General features: G+C 52.2%; 3 protein-coding genes across 3 annotated transcripts; 2 read left to right on the plus strand and 1 right to left on the minus strand.

The window, feature by feature from the left end:
• Positions 1-493: 493 nt before the first annotated feature.
• FTJAE_2077 (DNA-damage repair) lies at positions 494-2128 on the minus strand (the record flags this gene model as incomplete). The annotated part of the gene is made up of 5 exons (XM_037348233.1): positions 494-498; positions 540-621; positions 675-758; positions 812-1482; positions 1531-2128. The coding sequence occupies 5 exons, from the start codon at positions 2126-2128 to the stop codon at positions 494-496; spliced, it is 1440 nt and encodes a 479-aa protein (XP_037210821.1).
• Positions 2129-2911: 783 nt separating this feature from the next.
• Positions 2912-4518, plus strand: FTJAE_2078 (ATP-dependent RNA helicase DBP5; the record flags this gene model as incomplete). Its single annotated transcript, XM_037348234.1, has 4 exons — positions 2912-3144; positions 3199-3684; positions 3736-3973; positions 4021-4518. The coding sequence occupies 4 exons, from the start codon at positions 2912-2914 to the stop codon at positions 4516-4518; spliced, it is 1455 nt and encodes a 484-aa protein (XP_037210822.1).
• Positions 4519-7167: 2649 nt separating this feature from the next.
• Positions 7168-19848, plus strand: FTJAE_2079 (uncharacterized protein; the record flags this gene model as incomplete). The annotated part of the gene is made up of 2 exons (XM_037348235.1): positions 7168-7318; positions 7382-19848. The coding sequence occupies 2 exons, from the start codon at positions 7168-7170 to the stop codon at positions 19846-19848; spliced, it is 12618 nt and encodes a 4205-aa protein (XP_037210823.1).
• Between the last annotated feature and the right edge of the window lie 290 nt (positions 19849-20138).

Consider the following 20138-nt stretch of genomic DNA (forward strand, 5'->3'; position numbering starts at 1 on the left):
TATTCTTGAGATCATGTTCGCCGAGCCTTGAAAATTGACATTTCTCTTTTGCTAATCATCTCAAGGTACTTAGTCCGTGATAAGCGCTTCTTCCTTATTCTGACTATCATGTATCTTTTCGGTCTGCAACTAATATCAAGCATTGCCAAGTTGCAGGTCCATAATGAATATAAACCCTTCTCTATCCACCTAGTTGCCAACGGCTCTTGACATTTGGGGTTTACCCTGGTTAAATTATGAGTGAAATGTGCTTTCCATCTATGTATCTTCTAACTTTGCCCTTCCTAAGGAATATCACATTCAAGACAACACCAACGCCTGAGAAGGGGTGGGTTACACGAGTGTATTTACTGGAATCTTGTTTCATGCTGAATACCAACTCTGGTTGGGCAAAGTCGCTTCCTTCAAACCTATGACGGGTATATCTCCATATTGATAATACTTCAGTATAAGAATTGTTTCTGCCCCTTAATCTTTGCTTCTGTCACATGGTCTAGCCTTGACCTGTCGTAAGAAGCACCCTTTTTAGTGATACTTACCCTGCTCAAACTTTTCTGTATCGAAGAATTCGGGGACTATTGTATTACCATTGAATACACGACCGTCTAGTTCGTTGACTGCCTGTATGAGTTGTCAGCTGTTTGCTGTTGTGAAAGATGAAACAGGATATTTACCCGAAGGGCTGAAACTTGATTTGTGAACTTGATAAACACTCTGCGACTTTCCTGGTCAATGTATAGTCTCTCCACGCGCCCGTACTGTATCTTTGTTAATTATACCATGCCTGAAGAAGGACATAACTATCACAAACCTTTTCTCCACACTCTTCTCCGATCTCTTGTCCCAAACCTCCTGCAATCTCCTCCTCGAGATTCGGCAAGTTCTCAAGCATATTGCGCAGTACTATGACATCACTCATAGTACCAAACTTGCCTGTGTTTTCCTCTTTGCGCTTCCCACCAACGATCTTACCCTTACCACCTGGCTCGGCCCATCCTCCGCCATTTGCGTCGGCTTTCTTCCGCCGCTTCTCGACTTGAACACGCAAAGGGTTGACAATTCCTGACTCATCAGCACCAAGGCCACTGCCCTTTGTCCATCCGTATTTGCTCATCAATCGATGGGCAAAACCAGACTGGCCTGGACGGCTTGACCGAGCCTGAGCATCATCACCAGGCTGTTCTGGAAGACTGGACCCAAGAGCTGGGGGCGGAGAATACGCATCATCTTCGACTTTATCCTCTGTTGCGTCTTCGTCGTCATGTGGCTTTGAATATCTTACGGGAGCGCGTGATATGGTCGCGGAATTGGAAGGCTGAGAGGGTGATGCTTGTGCAGCAGGCGGAGGAGCGTCCCCTTGAGATATAGCTACACGGCGAGCAAATGCATCGTCCCCACTAACATCGCCTGGAGTTGGTCCTGCTGGGGGTGATTGAGGCGGTGGTGGTGCGAAAGCATATGACGAAGGTGGAGCGAACTGATCTGATACAGGTAAGAATTTAACTAAGAGGTTGTTCGTAGTGAACTCACTTGAAGGAACATGCCGGGTTTGTTCGTCCTCGTCCTCGTCTGAGAGGTCGCTTCCATCGCGTTCACGCCGGTGCCTATAAAGCAAGGCTTTCCAATCTCTGACGTCTTGGACTTTCTCATCACTATGCAGGTACTCTTCAACATTAGTTGGCCGTGTAGGGTCATAGATATCGTCCCAGTTCGTCTCAAATTCCTCTTGTTGTCTCTTTTTCTTCTTCTTGCGACCGCCACGCTGACGCTTTTCACCCATACCATACATCCACTCATCTTCCTCAGTTGCGGCCCAGTCTGCAAGCGTAGTCTTCGGTTGCACAGGAGCGGGAGGAGCCGGATTCACAGCCTGCTTAGATACAGCTGGCTTGGGGAATGCCAGCTTTGGCGTGGCTTGCTTCACCTGTGGACGACGTATAGGTTGAAAGCGAAGGGCGGGATCAATGGGCTTCTTGACGGCAATTTCTGCAGATGTGTCTTCTGTTTGGCTGTACAGAACAGGTGCTGAAGATATCGTCGCTGAGGCTGAAGGCGTATCATTAGGATCCAGCAGGTTCTCGTAGAGAGATAGCCCTCCTTGAGGTGGTGGCGGCGGCGGAGCTGCCATTGTTGTTATTCAGGACTATTGTATGATGTATGGAGCTCTGAAAGCTTAAGGAGCTGAGTCTTAATATGTCCTAGTCCATGAGATGGTTGCGTAAGTTGAGTCTCGAGCTTTATGCTGAAGTTATCTTGATTTATATAACTGTATGAGTCTGGATTAGATCCACAGTTGATGTGAGAGCAAATGCGCCGGGTAATTAGCGGTTGTCGCCCACATTATAGTTACAGGATGTGTCTACTACTGGTACCTACCTACCTTACCTTAGTACTACCTAGTAGGTAACTTAGGTAAGGTAACCTAGAGGTGAGCATTGATGGAAGCTTGAATGGACTCCACCCAATCGGTAGGTACTTAGGTACCTTCCTAGGCACCCAAGGCGCCTCACCTGCCCTGCTCTGCATGTACCCCTCCAAGAACTTGGACCCCGCCAAAACTTTGGAGAAGGAAGCTTCCCAGTCCATTCACCTCTCATCACCTCGCGGTAACTGGCATGAGCTTTTGTTTATGCCTAGGTACCTTATCCACCTGCCTACCTGCTTGAGTATTTCTCTTGACTTGGGCTAACCCATACCTCAACATTTTTCATTTCCATATATTTTCAAAGCCTTTCGGCGCTGGCTCGTGCAGGTTAAAGGAACGTCGTGATCTTGCTGGGCAGTTTGTTTTCTAGCGCCTGCTGCAGGGCCTCGAGAACTTTACCACCGCCTCCCCCCACCGTATCGACTTCTCTCTCCTTCCACATTGCGATCGCCGAAACGATTTTCACAGCATAACAATACATCCGCCATGGCTGATCTTGCGAGCCGAATTACAAAGCCCGATGAGGCTGCCGCGGAGCCTCCAGCCGAAAGTGCTCCCGCCTCTACTGGCGAACTTGGCCAAGCCGACGGCAACATCGAGGACCTCGGGGGCTCTGGTCTCCATGAGCCTGAATGGGATGTCGAGGTCTCCCTTAGCGAGCTACAGAACAATGAAGCTACCCCCTTCCACTCTGCCACCACCTGGCAGGATCTCGGCCTGTAAGTGGTGATCATCTCATTCTGGGAGAAACATAACTGACATTTCTATTTCAGCCGTGAGGATATTCTGAAGGGTCTCCTCAGCCTTAACTTCCTGAAGCCCTCCAAGGTACAAGGCAGATCTCTTCCGCTGATGCTTAGCGATCCGCCGCGAAACATGTTGGCGCAGTCTCAGTCTGGCACTGGCAAAACCGCTGCCTTTGTGACCGCGATATTGTCGCGAGTTGACTTCAGCAAACCTGACCAGCCCCAAGCTCTTGCTCTTGCACCTAGCCGAGAACTGGCGCGACAAATTGAAGGAGTTATCAACGCCATAGGCCGCTTTATCGAGAATAAGAAGGTTGCTGCTGCGATCCCTGGCGCACTCCCTCGCGGAGAACCCGTCAGAGCTAGTGTCATTGTCGGTACTCCAGGTACAGTGATGGATATCATTCGGCGCAGACAGTTAGATGTCTCTCAGCTCCGCGTCCTTGTCCTTGATGAGGCCGACAACATGCTGGATCAGCAAGGACTCGGGGACCAGTGCCTTAGGGTCAAGAAGTAAGTCCCCACCAAGTTGGAGTTTACCGACAAAACGCTGAAACTTGATAGCATGCTGCCCAAGGACATTCAGGTCCTTCTTTTTTCGGCCACCTTCCCCGAGAACGTCATGAAATATGCCAGCAAGTTCGCGCCTAACGCCCATAGTCTTAAGTTGCAGCGTAGTGAGCTCACAGTCAAGGGCATTTCTCAAATGTTCATCGACTGCCCAGATGACAACACCAAGTACGATATTCTCTGTAAGCTTTATGGGTTGATGACCATCGGCCAGTCAGTCATCTTCGTCAAGGTAAGTAGTACTGGGTATCGTTGGATCTCTAGTCTAACTCTGCACAGACACGAGAAAGCGCCAACGAGATTCAGAGGCGGATGGTAGCAGATGGTCACAAGGTCTCTGCACTCCATGCCGCTTTTGATGGATTCGAGCGAGATAATCTTTTGTCCAAATTCCGCCAAGGCGAGAACAAGGTTCTCATTACCACCAACGTTTTGGCTCGTGGTATCGATGTTTCCAGTGTGTCCATGGTTATCAACTATGACATTCCCATGAAGGGAAGAGGCGACACTGAACCAGATGCCGAGACTTATCTGCACCGTATCGGCCGAACCGGTCGATTTGGCCGTGTCGGGGTCAGCATCAGCTTCGTTTACGATAAGAAAAGTTTCGATGCCTTGAGCAAGATTGCCGAGCAGTATGGTATTGACTTGGTCAAGCTCGATACCGAGGATTGGGATGAGGCGGAGGAACGAGTGAAGGAAGTCATCAAGAAGAACAGAGCTCAAGCTTCGTATGCCCCCAGTGCGACTGAGCCTAAGGCTACCGAGGGTGCCTAGAACTTGCCCGCGTACGGAGTTCATCCTGGATACCAGAATGGTTTCGGGAATAACGGACCACGCTTTAACGGTATGGCCTATGGCGGCATGAACCAGAGTGGGATGGTCTACGACCGCATGAGGTTTTGAGGCTATAGTAGCCACAGTACATTGATTTGATTCAGCGGGAGGTGCTATGGAGCGGTCTATCGCTGTCGCCAGCCAGCGGTTTCTGACCTTTTCGAAATGCGACAGAGTTAAGATGGACTGTGGGATATTGAGAATGCAATTAGGTGGAAAAGCTAACTACCCTATGTCTGTCTTTTGCAAGATGGAGATACCAATAAAAGAAAAGGCTGTCATCAAATTACTGTCCACTGGGCGTTCCTTGCACAGTCGTCGATACTTGCCCGTCATGCACAATGGTGCAACACTATGATAATTTTTCTCTGTCGCTCTCGTTCTCCCTCCCTCCCTCTCTCTCTCTCTCTCTTACACACACACACACGCACAACGTGTTTCACGAGGCGAGTTTGGCCTGTTCAGGCAATGTCGCATCTCGCTACTTGAGTACTTAGATACTCACGTAGGTTTGAAAGAAGCAGTATTACGTACAATGGAGATCGAGTAGAGCCATTGTAGGTCTTGTTTCTAATCAAAACTAAGATGGTGAAGTTCTGCCGTGAAAGAAACCCGGTCTCGTTCACATGTTAGCTGTCTATATTTCTCCCCAACTTTCACTTACTATTAATTCTTGGTGGCCTAGCAGCCAAGAATTTTCACGATCCAGCCTCTCCATTTACGCCACCTTACTCACCGCCCTCCTTACTCCCCATAACGCCCATGACGCTACTGCCAGGAACGGATTTTGTTTGTGTTACAAAGCAAAACTGGCTGGCTGGCTACTTGTGACGGAAGTTGTGGAGGCTGTAAATGAAATCAGAGGTGCAGTGTTGATTGATCATTACGGACGGGACGCAAGAACAAGAGTTCCGTGTTGCGAAGTGGACCTCTCTATTTGAGGCACAGGGTGAGGGCGTGGACAAATTGATAATGTTGTTGTCTCTACACCTCAAGTCCAGCTCACGCGACGCCCACAACGTCAACGGCAACGTTGCTCAACGGTCACAACGGTATATTGGCGGAGGGGGTGGATGTCATGATGCTATCAGGCTCGAGCAGCCTGAAGCCGAGCAACCAGTCAGAAAAAGGTGTGAGATGAGTTGGGCGCCATCTCATCGAGAGATATGCGCTGTAACCAGGTCGTTTCTGGAAATGCTGAGTATTGACAATGATTGACATGAATTGCCCCCACCGAGGGGAAATGGCCTACATCTGAGGCCCGAGGGCTTCCGATATCGAGATGCATAATGGGTCTGCCAGAAGAAGCTTTAGAAGCGAGCCACGTTGCACATCTGAAGCAACTAAACCGCTCAGTTGCAGCCATTCACCATCGATCGACCTACCGAGTCATCCAAGGTTTTGAGATGTTGTCCTCCCTCCGAGAGGTCCTGGAGAGGAGGCCCGTACCGGGATCCGCCTGCTAGGAGCGGCCTTTGGCGTGGGGATGGCGGGTCCGGATGGCCTTCGATATTGAAGCCGGTCCAGACGTATTTGCAGCTGGCGGTGGACAACAACGGACGGGCTCTGAAGGCTCTGATACCCGCCATGCTACCAGGCAAGTCGAGCAGTGTTGCACAAAGCTGGCCTGCTAGTTATTGTCCGATTGCTATCTTACCTGCCTGCCTGGCACGCATCGCATCATGATTGTCTGTCACTCGTGCCGCTTGGCTCAAGGTTGCTTGATTGTCATGCTGGCAGCGGCCCGTCCATGCAGGTCCATACTGATTCTGCTATCCGAGCCTTGGTGCAGCACCTTATGATTGGGCCGCGATAGGCCTCATCGACACTTGGCCAGGTAGGTAGGTCAAATCAATGCATCATTGCTCTGTTCAACCTCGTCGAGTCCTCTGATGGCCCGCCCCGTTAGGCTCGCCTTACTGTACCGATACATATAGTACCTACCTACGTGCGTACGTCCATGGAACCCAACCGCCCCAGCGACGTGGCGCCAGCCAGCGCTGGCTCTGCATGGGCCAATTGCGCATGGGCACGATGCAGCACTCGCTGTAATCCTTGGGATTTGGGTGCCTGTGGCCCATCGCAAGCAGGGGACTGGGCAATCAGACTGGGTTTTGTCAGGCCTGCATGCTTTTTTCTCCAGCAGTCCTGCCTCGAGGGAAATGGACCCATCCATCGTTCGCCTCAAGAATACCTCTCGTGAATGACCTCCCCGGACCTCCCACCCGTTCGCCCGTTATGATCCGAGGCTTGCATTTCGCAAATCAAAGTTACTGAGCTCACAACCCTTCTGTTTTCTGGTGCCGTCCAATAGACGTTATCTGCCATACTTGAATTTTTTGTTGTTGCTGAGCTGTCGCGCCCTGCAGTGCGCCGCATGATACCCCCCCCCGACCCATACTTCCTAGGTAGGTAGGTAGGAGGCTTAACAACTTCAGGGCCTCGAGAAATCTAATACTTGGTGGCATTACTGCAGCTACCCGATCGCCTGACTGGCGTGCTGCAAGAAGCAAGATAATAGAGTTGCTCCCCGGATTTTTGTCATTGAGATCTTTTCGTAATGTCAGGTGCGGACAAGGTAGAGAAAGTATGAGTTACAGCTACGGCTACAACTATTACCCTGGTAGTAGGACACAAATTGATTGGGGGCATGTACAGTTCTCCGATTTCTCAAATGTCCAATACTCCAGACCCGAATTTTCAGATGCGGAGGATGATCCTGGAAAGGATGAATATGAAGGTGAGCTGGGCTTATCGCCATTCGTTTTCTTTCCTTGACCCTTCTGTACTAAATCACCTACAGGCGGATACACACAACAATCACTAATGAGAGTGCCTATAGCACCTACACCATCACAGCCACTTTCAAAGAAAGACAGGAAGAAGTTGAAGAAGCAAAAAGGGAAGGCCGCTGCAGCTGCAGAAGCTGCCTTTGTGCCACCTCCAGCACCAGACCCTCCAGCAGCTCCAGCGCCAGTAGATGATGAATCCCCAGCAGCCGCAACGTCCAGCAAGAAGAAGAGCAAGAAGAGCAAGAAGAAGGAAAAGGAGTCAAAGTCTCTTCCAGTTCCTCCTCCTGTGCCAGCTCCCCCACCTCCAACTGCCGAGGAGAGCAAGGAGGCGGGGAAGGTAGAGGAGGGAGCAAAGGAGGAGACTGAAGCACCTGAATTGACTGGAACACAGGACACGGGCAACAACGAAGACTCACCAACTGCGGAAGAGGAAGTTGTCGAGACAGAGACAACAGCAGAAAATATGGCGTCAAAGAAGGAGGAGGAGAGGGAGGAGTCACCCAGGGAACAAACATCCCCTGAGGAGGCATCCCCTGAGGAGGTTCCCCCTTCCAATGAAACATCAGCTGCTGAGGCTGAAGCGACACCCGCCAAAGAAGAAGCCCCAGCTCAAGAAGACGAACTCAAAGAAGAGGGAGAGGCGCCCCAACCAGAAGGCCCCGCAGACGATACACCAAATGATGAACCGGCGAGCGAAGAAGGCATCTCGGGTGAGAAGTCCGCAGTCGATATCCCCGAGTCAAAAGACCCTTCGATTGAGGCACCAAAGGATGATGCTCCAACGGCAGGCGAAGTATTAATCAAAGAAGATGCACCTGCGTCAGAGGAAGCTCCCGAAGAGCCCGCACTAGCGGAGAAGGCTACAGAAGACTCGCCTGTAACGGATCCCTCCAAGGAAGAGTTTCCGGTGACTGAGGAAACGCCCTCCACAGAGGGAGTACCTGGAACAGAGGAGGCTCCTCCCGGTGAAGAGTCTCCAGCTAAGGACCAAACCTCAGTTGAGCCAGAAAAATCCGGGGCGTCAGAGAAGGATGGCGATGGTGATGACAAGCCTACAGCTGCTGCCGAAACAAAGCCTCTGAACAAGAATCAGAAGAAGAAGAAGAAGAAGGAGAAGGAAAAGAAGGAGAGAGAGGAGAAGAAGAAGGCAGCTGCGAAAGCCGAAAAGTCTCATCATCACAAGTCCAAGCACTCACATTCATCGAAAGACGCGAACAATACCAAGGACGATACGCCTGACTCACCAAAAGCCATAGAGGACGAAGAAGAAGGGAAGAGAAGCAGGACAGTTGATCCGGCCGAGAAGAACAAGGACGCTGAACTTGGAGTTGATCCCAAAATTGCTGATGAGACCCCTTCCTCCCTAGAAGAGGTGGCGATGGTTCAAGGAGCGAAGTCTGGAGAGGAGCTTGAGACTTCCGAGGATGCGGAGACTGCAGGAGAGGGTGCACCAGCAGAAGAAATGAAGCCTAAAGGTGAAGCTTCTGCGGAGGATTCGAACCCTACAGAAGAAACACAAGTCAGTGAGCCAACGCCAATAGAAGAAACCTCGACAGCAGAAGCGAAGTCTGCAGAAGAGGCTTCCCCCGCAGAGGAAGTAAAGCCTCCAGACGAAGCTTCGGTGGAAGATCCACAACCGACAGAAGAAACCTCAACAGAAAAAGTCAAGTCTGTAGAAGAAACTTCCCCAACAGAGGAAGTAAAGCCTACCGACGATACCCCAGTGGAAACGACAGAGGAAGCCTCAACAGAAGAAGTCAAATCTACAGAAGAAGCTTCCTCAACGGAGGAAGCAAAGCCTACCGGTGATGCCCCAGTGGAAGATCCAAAAGCGACAGAAGAAACTTCCCCAACAGAAGAAGTCAAGTCTGTAGAAGAAATTTCCCCAACAGAGGAAGTAAAGGCTACCAACGATACCCCAGTAGAAGCTCCAACAACGACAGAGGAAGCCTCAACAGAAGAAGTCAAGTCTACCGATGATGCGCTAGTGGAAGATCGAAAAGCGACAGAAGAAGCTTCCTCAACAGAAGAAGTCAAGTCTGCAGAAGAAGCTTCCTTAACGGAGGAAGCAAAGCCTACCGATGGTGCCCCAGTGGAAGACCCAAAAACGACAGAGGAAGCCTCAACAGAAGAAGCCAAGCCTGCGGACCAAGCTTGTGTGGAAGATCTAAAGCCTAAAGAGGAAACTTCAACAGAAGAGGTGAAGGCTGCAGAGGAAGTCAAGTCTGCAGAGGAAGAAGCAAATCCTGTAGTCGAAGGTTTAGCCGAAGAACCAAAGCTCACGGAAGAGATCCAAGTAGAAGAAGCGAATCCTGAGCAGAACTCAAAGCACACAGATGAGAGCCCGACAGGAGAAAATGTTGCGGAATCCGAAATAGAACCTGGACCTGCAGAAGACACACCCTCCTCTTCCGAAGATCTGGCACCTGCTAAAGAACCCACAACTGAAGGAGACTCAAAGCCTGAAGCAAAGCCAACTAGCGAAATTCCAGCAGAAGACCAAGCCTTACAACCTGAGGTTGAGCCTCAGCCGGCAAACGAGATATCGTCTTCACTTCCTCTTCCGCCATCAGATTCTGAGCCGAAGCGCACAGGGGAAGCTTCAGCCGAAGAAGAGAGACCAAACCCAGACTCTACTCCTGCGCTGCCCACGGAAGAGGCTTCTCCTGAAGCTACCAACGCTGATGAGGGTAGTAAGACTGCAGAAGCAGCTGAGACTTCTGGGGCAATAGGCGATTCTAGCGACCATAACGCCACAGACGGGAATGAAGGTACCACTCCCGTGGCAGCTTTGGAATCCGATGCTTCCGCTGGAGATGAAACTGCAGCCGCTGCTACCGAACCGACCGCCGAATCAGAAGATGCAAGTCCTGTAGATGCAGGAGTCGATGCAGTAGCGGAAGAAACCCCAGCTGAAGATCCAGTAGCCGAAAGGGGGAGCGAGGCTGTTGCGGACGAGAAGGACGAATCTATCCCCGAGGAAACACTATCGCCGGAGGACGCTGGAGATAACAAGGAGCCTGTCAAGTCAGAGGAAACAGCACCTGGCGATAAGGAAGGCACCGATGCAACAACAGCTATTGGTGTCGATGATAAGCCTGTCGAAACGGAAGCTCCAGCTGTTCCTGTCGATACGGAGGAATCCCCTGGCGGTAATGGCTCGTCCCCTGAGACGGAATTTGCCTCGCCGAATGACAAGGAAACTTCAGTACCAGAAGACAAGCCTCGTGAAGAGGACCAGGTGACTGATGCCAAACCATCTGAAGCACTTGGGCCTGAAGCAGAAATCACTCAGGATGAACCGCCCAAGGAGGAAATATCCAAAGAAGGGGCCTCCGAGGCAACAAAGCCGACAGAAGATGCCACCGCCATTGAAGACACAACTGCCACGACCGCCAAGAGGAACAAGAAGGAAAAGAAGAAGAAGGGCGGGAAAAGTGGCGTCGCAACACCCCAGCCTGAACCCGAGCCCCAGCCCGAGCCTGATGTTGAGTCTGCTGCTGCTAAAGATGAATCCGTCAAAGCAGAAGTCGGATCTTCGAATGAGGCTGCGACTCAGGAGGATTTAAAGCCTGAGTCGTCTGCAGAGCCTGGGTTCGATGGTGTTACTGAGCCCGAAACTGTCAGCAAAGCTGAAGCTGGATCTACCACCGAACCTCACGAAGTTGCTCCCGAGACCGAGACTGAACCCGAAGCCTCTCCAGAAGACTCGCTACCCGCTGAGCTTATCCCTGCCGATGATTCAGAGGCAAATCATGAAACTATGGAGACAGAAGGTAGCGGTGAAACCGAGATTGTGAAGCCGGCGGATTCTGGAGAGGAAACGGCCAATGAGGCTGAGGCAACTGTCGTTGCAACCACAAGTGGCGCTACCCCGGAAACCACAACAGAACCTACAGGAAAGAGTGAGGAGGCTATCGATCCGACCGAGAAGGCTGGAAGTGATGTAGAAACCGGCTCTGTGATCTCGCCCGATGTTGAAGATTCCTCTACAAAGGAGGAACCGCAAAAAGCCGAACTTGATGCTGAGCCCACAAAAGACGTACCTGCAGACGATTCAAGCAATAAAGAACTCGACGCTTCGGACACAGAGAGCAAGAATGGTGGAAAGACCGAGAACAATTTGATTGATGATGAATCGAAGCTTGAAACCGTCCCTATTACCGAAACCACCCCGGCCAAAGCTTCTCAAGACGAAAACCCCGACAAACCTGAGAGCGGTGAGCCTACTGCTGCTGATCTCACGACGGAACAAGCTGAAGTGATTCCAGAAAGCGGAAGCTCCAGTGATGATATCCCGGATAGGCAATTGGACCCAGCTGAGTCCAAGGATAGCGAGATTGGGGAGACCCAGGCAGAGTCATCGAAGCCACGGGAAGAGGGGCACGAACAACCCGATGCTACTATAGAAGATCCAGGAGAGGCTGCAGAACCTGCATCAACCGTCAGTCCTGATACGAATGCTGCAGCAAAGGACTTTGAGCCTAAAGATGCAGTTACGGAGGCGAAAGGCGACAGCTCGGCGGAAAAGAGCGAGCCTGAAGATGCGTCTAAGGAAGCAGACAACAGTGCTAATCTTCCCGAAGTGACAACGCAGCCGCCTGAGGATGCGAAAAGTGACTTGGTGGCCGAACCTGTTGTGCAGGAACCAGCGCCGGTCGAGATGGATAAGCCAGTGGTGACCGAAGGAGAAGCCATAGAACCCCTAGCCACGGAACCGGAGGATGAACCTCCTGCTCTAGACATCTCTACCAAGGAAGCCGGTGAATCGGACACTCCCACTGGTGATGCGACTGAGCCACTACCAGGGGAGAAACCAACAGATGATACTGAAAAGGAATCGTCCGATATAGTCGCCGAGAAGGCGCCAAAGACAGCGGATGAAACGACTGAAGTGCCTGAGGTCAATGCAGAAATTCTAGGAGAAAAGTCAGAAGAGCTGAACCCCCACGAGGGAGATACTTCTGAGCCTGCTGCGGATAGAGATCCCGAATTAGAGACTCTAAACGACACCGACGCCAAGGGAGATCCCGAAGAAGATCATAAGGATTCTAGCGCTCCTAGCGTATCCAATTTTGATGAGGCGAAGGCTACAGTCAACATTGAGAATGGCGAAACCCAGAGCCTTGAGGGAGAGGTTACTCCAAAGGAAGACGTCAACGAAGTCACACAAGAGATATCATCAAGTGGCACTGAAGCTACTAAAGAGGCAGAGGGCATCAGCGAAAGTACACCCAACGAAAACGACACCGAGACTCGAGAGCCAGCACTCCCAGCAGAAGACGACACGGCATCAGTCGACAACACCTCAACCTCCAAGGAAGAGCCACTAGTATCTGAGAACCACGTTACTGAAGAGAGGACCGACCCGGCTGAAGAGATATCAAGCACAAACGAGAAGGTAGAGAATGAATCAACACTCTCCGTCGGCAACCTAGACCAAGATGAATCTGCTTCGAACGACAAAGAACAGGATACGACACAACCTTCACAACCTGCAGCTGATGATACCAGCGTCTCCGAGAAAGATTCCGAGGAGATCAAAATCACAGCTGGTGAGACAGGAACAACCGATGATATTGTGTCAGATCGACTAGAAGGAGAAGTCAGGGCCTCCGAAGAAACACCAGCTGCAGGAGCACTTGCAAACGGCCAGGGAACGGAGGAGGCCTCTGAAGCTTCTGACAAGAAGGAAGCGGAAACAGAGACAGGGCCTGAGGCGCTTGAGCCGGCCGGAGTAGAGAACAACGCAATGGTTGAGGGAGAACATCCTGAGGGGGCATCTGAAGCTGTTGTTGGCCCTGACGAAAAGGACAAGTCCTCAGATACTGCAACCGATCTACCGAATGAAGCACCTGATGATAAACCTGCAGAACCGGCGACGGATACAGTTACTCAAACCTCTCAAGAGGAAAATCGAGCAAGCGCCACGGAGGCTGAAGACGGAACCAAGGAGGAAACCAACCCTGCTGGAGAGACGTCAGCTGTAGATACCCTTACAACTGACGACAAGCCAGCGGAAGCTTCGGAAGCGATCGAGAACGGAACTTCGGACGACAAGGCAGAAGAAAAAGCTGACCCCTCCGATACCAAGTTGGTTGCAGAAGTATCTACTGGTGACGAACCCAAAGAAGAAGAGCCCACTACGGAGACGCCAGCGGAGGAGCCTATTGCCGTTGACGAATCTCAAGAAACCGAGCCAGTGGTAGAATCTTCTTCCCAGGAGAGTAAGGCAGAGGCGGAAGCGAGGGCGGAGGGTGAGCTCAAACCGGCCGAGGAGCAAGCAGTACCTGAAGATCAACCGGCCGAGGAGGCACCGGCAGCTCATGACGAGCCAGAGAAAGGCTCCAAAACTGCTGACAGCAAACCAGAGGAAGAGGCCACACCTGTCGAGGACAAGCAACTTGAAGACCCCCCAGCCTTTGAAGACAAGCCTGACCAAGATGGCAAAACAGCAGAAGAACATCCCGCAGCCGCAGCCGTGGCTGAAGACGACCCCGAACAGGCACCACCTGCAGATGCGCAGGAAGATACCAACCAGATTACCGACGGTGGAACTGTCGAAGAGCCTCCCAAGCCAGAGGATACAGCTGCACCGGAGGAGATATCGGCCCGAGAACAAATACCTGCAGCAGCCGGGGATGACGTTCCAAGTGATGCCAAGCCAGCTGACGACTCCAAGGTCTCTCAGGACGAGACGAAACCGGAAACACAAGAGCCTCTTGCACCAGAGGAGGAAGCTAGGCCTGCTGGAGAAGTGACCCCGGAAATCGAAGGCGTCACGACCAAATCACCAGATGAGCCCACCGATGAGCCTCCTGCCGAAGCACAAGAGAAGGATGACCAGCAAGGCAAGGACACAGACGAGGTAGAGGCCAAGGCCAAGGAAGACGAAGAAAGCAAAGACACCCTTGGGCCAATTCCAAGTAACAAGAGACAGGCTAAAAAAGGTGAGGAACATGGTTCATTACACAATACCCCTATTGATTTTGCACAACGCTTGGGAGTTTTCACAGAGTTGAATGAAGAAGGGGGCAATGGCGTTTTGGAGTTTGATTCAGACGATACCCAGCACCATCAAGGGATTCCGCACAGCGAGGAAAATACAGCACTCGAAACAACCACTCACCACCCGAGCCAGCTACCAGTAGCTGCAGCACCGGGCGACCAGAATGACCAAACTCTTGCAGAAACAACAATGCCAGGGCCACAAGAGCCTAGCTCGGGCGAAAAAAGGAGCAATGCAGCAATGGAAGAGAACTCCGCACCCCTAGAACCGAAGGCCGAGATTCAAGGGAAGTCGATCTCAGGACAAGGGCATGCGCCTCAGCCAGATCTGACGCCTCTGTCTACGACTATTGACCTGAACGCTACCGATGATACCGGTCTGGCCGCGAGTTCCCCAGCCACCGAAGCCCATGGCAGCACTAAAATCTCCGCACAACATGCTCCACACGAACAGGACCTTGCAGGCCAATCACAGAGCCCCGTTCAGGGATTTGCTACTGAAGGACCTGTAAATATCAGCTTCCAAGACCCAATTTCGATTGCCGAGCCCCAGCCTCAGCAGCCTGGGACTGAGAGCAAGACGCATGTCGAGGAACCACACTCAAAGCCAGCCCAGGACGCTCACGATGAAAATGAGAAATCCAGGAGAATGGAGCCAGAACTCCCATCCATAGTTGCTCGCAGCACACCTTCACCGGCAGCTTCGGTAATCTCTGATGAGGATTCAGAAACTTCTGTGCCCTCACACACCGCCGCCGATGAGCCTCTGGATGCTCATGAACCTGCCTGCCGCGTCGAAGCAGAACCCGATGGATCATCTTCAAAGCTGCTACAACCAATACTCAAGCCAGAACCCTCTTCTAAAGAGCCCAAAATTCTGGAAACAGACTTTGACAACGTGTTGCAAACGTCACGAGAATTGACCCAAGACACGGCTATGCCGCTTGCAGAGCCAGAAGGAGAAGAGGAAGAAGAATCAGACATTTCAGAGGCTGAATCGGTGGGCAACGATGCTTCGAATTTGGAGGACCAAATTCAAGAACTTGATACTCCAAGTCACTTCCAAGAATTAGAGCCATCAGAGGTAGCCAAGCCCACTGAAGCTCAAGAGAATGTCATAATCTTGGGCGATGCCACACCGCCCAGCAAACGCGGCCTGACGGAAGAAACAACCATTGGAGAGCTTGTAGATTCTGATTCTATCTCACGCGCCAGTTCGCAAGATGAAGTTATTGGTTTCAAGTCTGGACCTGGAGATCGGCCATCTGCTTCAACGGACGTTCAACCTGTTGATGTTTCTCAGAAAGCCATAGCTTCAGACGAAGATTCAGATGATGAGGTCAGTAGCCTCGACCAACGGAGTGTTGCTTCCAGGCCCAAATCAATCGACCAGGCAATCTCGCTAGAGGGCCACCATGATCGACAAGTTCAGGCAGAGCTGGTTTCTCCCGGGCTAGATGAGCCGGCTGCTGCCTTGCACTCGGAATCTATCAAATTGGAAGATGCCGCCAAAGAGATGAGTGATCTTGATGACTCCGGTTCCGAGGATGGCTCAGAGGATGATGATTCTGAAGCCAGCCTTAAATCGGAACCCCAGTCAGCAACTGGTGTTAGTTTGCCAGGTGAATCTGTTCGGGAACTGAACGAGTCTGCCATTGAGCAGCCAATCCCACCAGTCTTGGTTTCATCCGATCCCCTCAGGGAGGGTATCTCTGATTCTGACGAAAATGAATCCGAACCAGAGCACGACTCACCGAGCTTGAGAGCCCAAGATGATCCCATAGAGGACCTACATATGGGAGCCCATGCGCTTGCTCTTGGTGATAATGACGAGAGCGAGGACACGAATGATGATGGCGACGAGTCTGATGTAGACCAAACTCATATCGTCCATAAAGCCAACTCGCCAGAACTGGAACCAAGCTCCGTGTTGCAAACCACTGGTGCTCGACGTGGCTCGCCTTTTAATGATGAGGAACCATCCGAGCCGCCTGAGCCTACAGATCCAAACCTTGCAGTCGTTGATGAGCAGTCCAAACCCAATCCAGATCGCGCAATAGACCAGACTGAGGAGCTCGACCTTTCTGATTCTACTTCATCACTGTCGATGGCTACAGATATTCAAAAAAGAGTGGTTTCTTCTGATCAGCACAACTCTCCCCGTCATGGTCTTCCACCTCCGGAATCTGAGACCGCCATTCCAGAGCTAGCTATTACTGCCCAGAGAGAGGCATCGTCTGAAGCCAAATCATCTGTCAATCTTTCTAGATCCTCTTCACCTGGGCCTACCGATGAGGAGCAGCTCGATAGCACCGCACTCCCGCATAGACCACTTGAACACTCTGATGCCGACAGCGAATCTGAGGCAGAGAGCGAGGCCAAAACTGAACCACCGTCCTTACCGCAGACAGTACCCAGCAAAGACGACCCCCATTATGCTACTGGTGGTGATGAACCGAAACACGGCGGAATGTCTACTGCTGTTTTATCTGCTGTCCAGCCAAACCACGACTATCTTGAGTCGGAGAACACGCTAGAGCCTCCTGATACAGCCCCAAATCGTGAGCTACAGGATAAGCACGAATTCTTGGGAAAAGTGTCGGATGTCGAGCTGCCAGCCGCTTCTGACGATGGTCTTCAAATCGAAAGTAGATCTGTTACCAGTTCCACAGATGACGAAGTAGATCGAAAGGCGACTGCGACAGCTGCCACTGATGATGAGAGTGACGGTGACCTACCTGCCTCGAGAGAAATCTCCCCCATTCGTATCGACAGAATCTCTGCACCGCACCAGCCTGAGGCAGTGGAACAGCCAGCGTTCGAAGCAGAAACAAGCCAGGACAAAAATGCTAGAATGCCGCCTTTTGAGGCCGGAACTATCGGGATTCGAAGCACCACTCCTGAAACCCCTGAATGGCCTGACAATAAACCCGAAGGCGGTCAACCAGTGCATGGTAATGAGTTTCAGGGGCGGCCGGCTCTCAGTTATGCAACTTCATCAGGGGCAAGGACGGGAGTTAAAGATGAATTCAGGGCTTTGGGCGAGAGAAGTCAAGACGAAGAGCGAAATCATGACCATACCATATTCGCTGGCCTTCGGGACCAGCACTTGCCATCAGCCGAGGGCCCCAATCAAGGCTTGTCTGACCACATGTTGCACGAAGTCAAGACTCCTGATACGGATGACACTCAAGGTTCTGAGCCAAAGTCCGTGCAAGCCGCCGAGGTGAAGCCTCTTGAACTCGTCCGACCTGAACAAATGGCTGTCAAGGTTGTTGATATCCCTTCGCGCGATAAAGGCAAAGCAGTTGTTACTATACCAGAGAGTCCAAAGAGGTCTAGCTCTACTTCACGATCGGCGCGTCTGTCTCGCGCGGAGCCGCCTCGGACATTCCTGACCCAACAGCAGCGGCCACGAAGATCGCTTAGGGTTCGTCCCGTGACAGAAGTCTACACTAAGGATCCCATCTTCATCCCTGCCGCGAGCCGCCCCGTAGACACCAAGCCTATTCAGCGGCCTCAGCCTCCTCGTGCTGAAAGCGAACCGGCCAAGGTGCCAGTTCGCCCGCCGCTAGCGCACCGATCCTTGGAGTTGCACGGCGATCCTTCAACGATGGCAGTGCGGAGTGAAAAGGCCCCCAGACCTCGTTCTTTCCAGGCCGAAGGCGAGTCGTCCACGGGCCATGTGAGGCACGATCTGAGGCATCCCGCAGTCACAATTGAAGAGGGGCTCCGAGATGCTGCATATCGAGCTGCCCCCTCAGCTGGCTCTGCTGTTGAGGCTGATGCCCAGAGATCGCCGAGTCCTGGCATCGTGATCCCAGATGCAGATATGATTGATCTACAGCGAGCCCGCACCTTGAGGCGTACACGAAAGACATCAATTCGACGTGCTGAGGATACGTTGGCCGCCGCAGTGGTCATATATGCTACTGCAGAGGCCCTCAGTCCTCCCGGCAGCCCTTCGCCTTTCATTTACCAGAGAAACGGAGGACTTCCTAACCTGGAGCGTCAGATGGATGCAGAGCCCAATGATTACAATTTTCCAGCTGTTTCTCCTTCTTTGAGGAGCTTTGATGATGAGATCGAAGAACTTCACAAGTCTAATGCTGACTTGTTTGCAGACGATAGGAGCAGAGAATCTGACTCGTCGCGAAGCGATAGAGACAGAGACAGAGACAGAGATAGACATCGTAGGCGCCGACATTCTCATCACTCGAATCGCTCCGGCGGAAGCCGTGGTGAGGAGGACAGGGAGCGCAGATATCGTGGCGACGACGAGAGGCGAGCTCATCGACCTCGAGAGGAAGACGAGGGCCGCCATCGCCGACTGTCTCACCGCGAAGGCGAGTCTCGATATCGACGCCATCGTGAAGAAGATGAAGCGCAAGCTCGCGACTCACGTGGTGAGGCTGACGCCAGACCCAGGAGCTCTCGCGGTCCCGAAGAGCCAAGAAGCAGAGGTTATCGCCGGGACGAGGACTCGCGGCCACGTGAATCTCGGAGGGCCGAAGAACCAGCTTCACGTGCCCAGCCCCAGGAGGATGAGGGCCGAGAGCGCAGACGACGATCATCTGGTACTCATCCTTATCGACGCCATCGATCCGACACGGTCGAATCGGGCCCTCCAGGCACCCCACCCAGAACTCCACGACGAGACAGTGGCTTTTCTGCCGACAATAGTTCTGGAAGCTCTGGCCGCAAACGCCGAACCCCTGAGGAACAGGCTTCCCACGACAAACGCAAAGCAGAAAGGGCAGAACGGCGAGCGCGAGAGGAAGATAACACAGGGCGTGAACCCTCAGGGTATCGAGAGGCAAAGGGGAGCAAGGGTAAAGAGCCTGTTCGTGAACAAGAACCAGAACCAGAGCCTCAGCCTCAGCCACAGCCTGAGCCCGAGCCGGATCGACGACATCGCCGCTCGCGTCGGCATAGCCATTCCGAGAGACCTCGATATGAAGAGCCCAGGGAGCGTCCTCGAGAAGAACCAATCCCGCCCGCTCCCGTGCCTGGAAAGAAGTTCTTTGCCGTCAAGAACTCGGAGGGTGTCCTGGGCAGGACCACACCGCCACGTGAGGAGCCTGTGATCGCCGAACCTGTAAGGGAACGAACGAGGGAGGCCCCGCTGGAGGACTCACCTAAACGGCCCTCGACACGTCATAGACGCACTCGCCCTTCCACCGATGAGCCACGTCCTCGGTCCTCGCGCCGCCCTCGTGAGGAACCTGCCCCTGAACCAACTCGAGACAAGGACAGGGACCGGGAGAGAGACAGGGAGAAGAGCAAGACGAGAGATAGGGACAGGGACCGAGAACAGGAGGCTCGACCTGTCAAACACGTCCGGATGGACACGGAGGACTCTCGACGCAAAGCACGCCACGAAGAACGACGTAGAGCGCAAATGAGGGAGGAAGATAAGAAGCCATCAGGCATCAAAGGTGCGTTCAAGAAGCTGTTTAGCAAGTCTTGAACCGCCTAGGATGAGGGAAAGGACAGATTATCTTCATTTCAGTTTTTGTAGTGCCGATGGTATTCTTTACGTATATATGTGACGACAAGGGGGGTTTTTGAGTTTGTTGACATGACGATATGATTTCTCCGGTAGCACGACAGACATGTTTTCTCACGCCACAATTGCCATATAGATTGACGACAATTTATGATTCATTTTACTTGAGAAAAGGATATGTGCTCGTCATTGAAGTGCTGTTTCTGGTGCCTCTTTTCAAATGGCTTTACGGAACTGAAGGGGCCTTGGCT

Source organism: Fusarium tjaetaba (assembly GCF_013396195.1).
Source record: "Fusarium tjaetaba strain NRRL 66243 chromosome Unknown NRRL66243_c0000037, whole genome shotgun sequence".
NCBI classification, from domain to species: Eukaryota; Fungi; Ascomycota; class Sordariomycetes; order Hypocreales; family Nectriaceae; genus Fusarium; species Fusarium tjaetaba.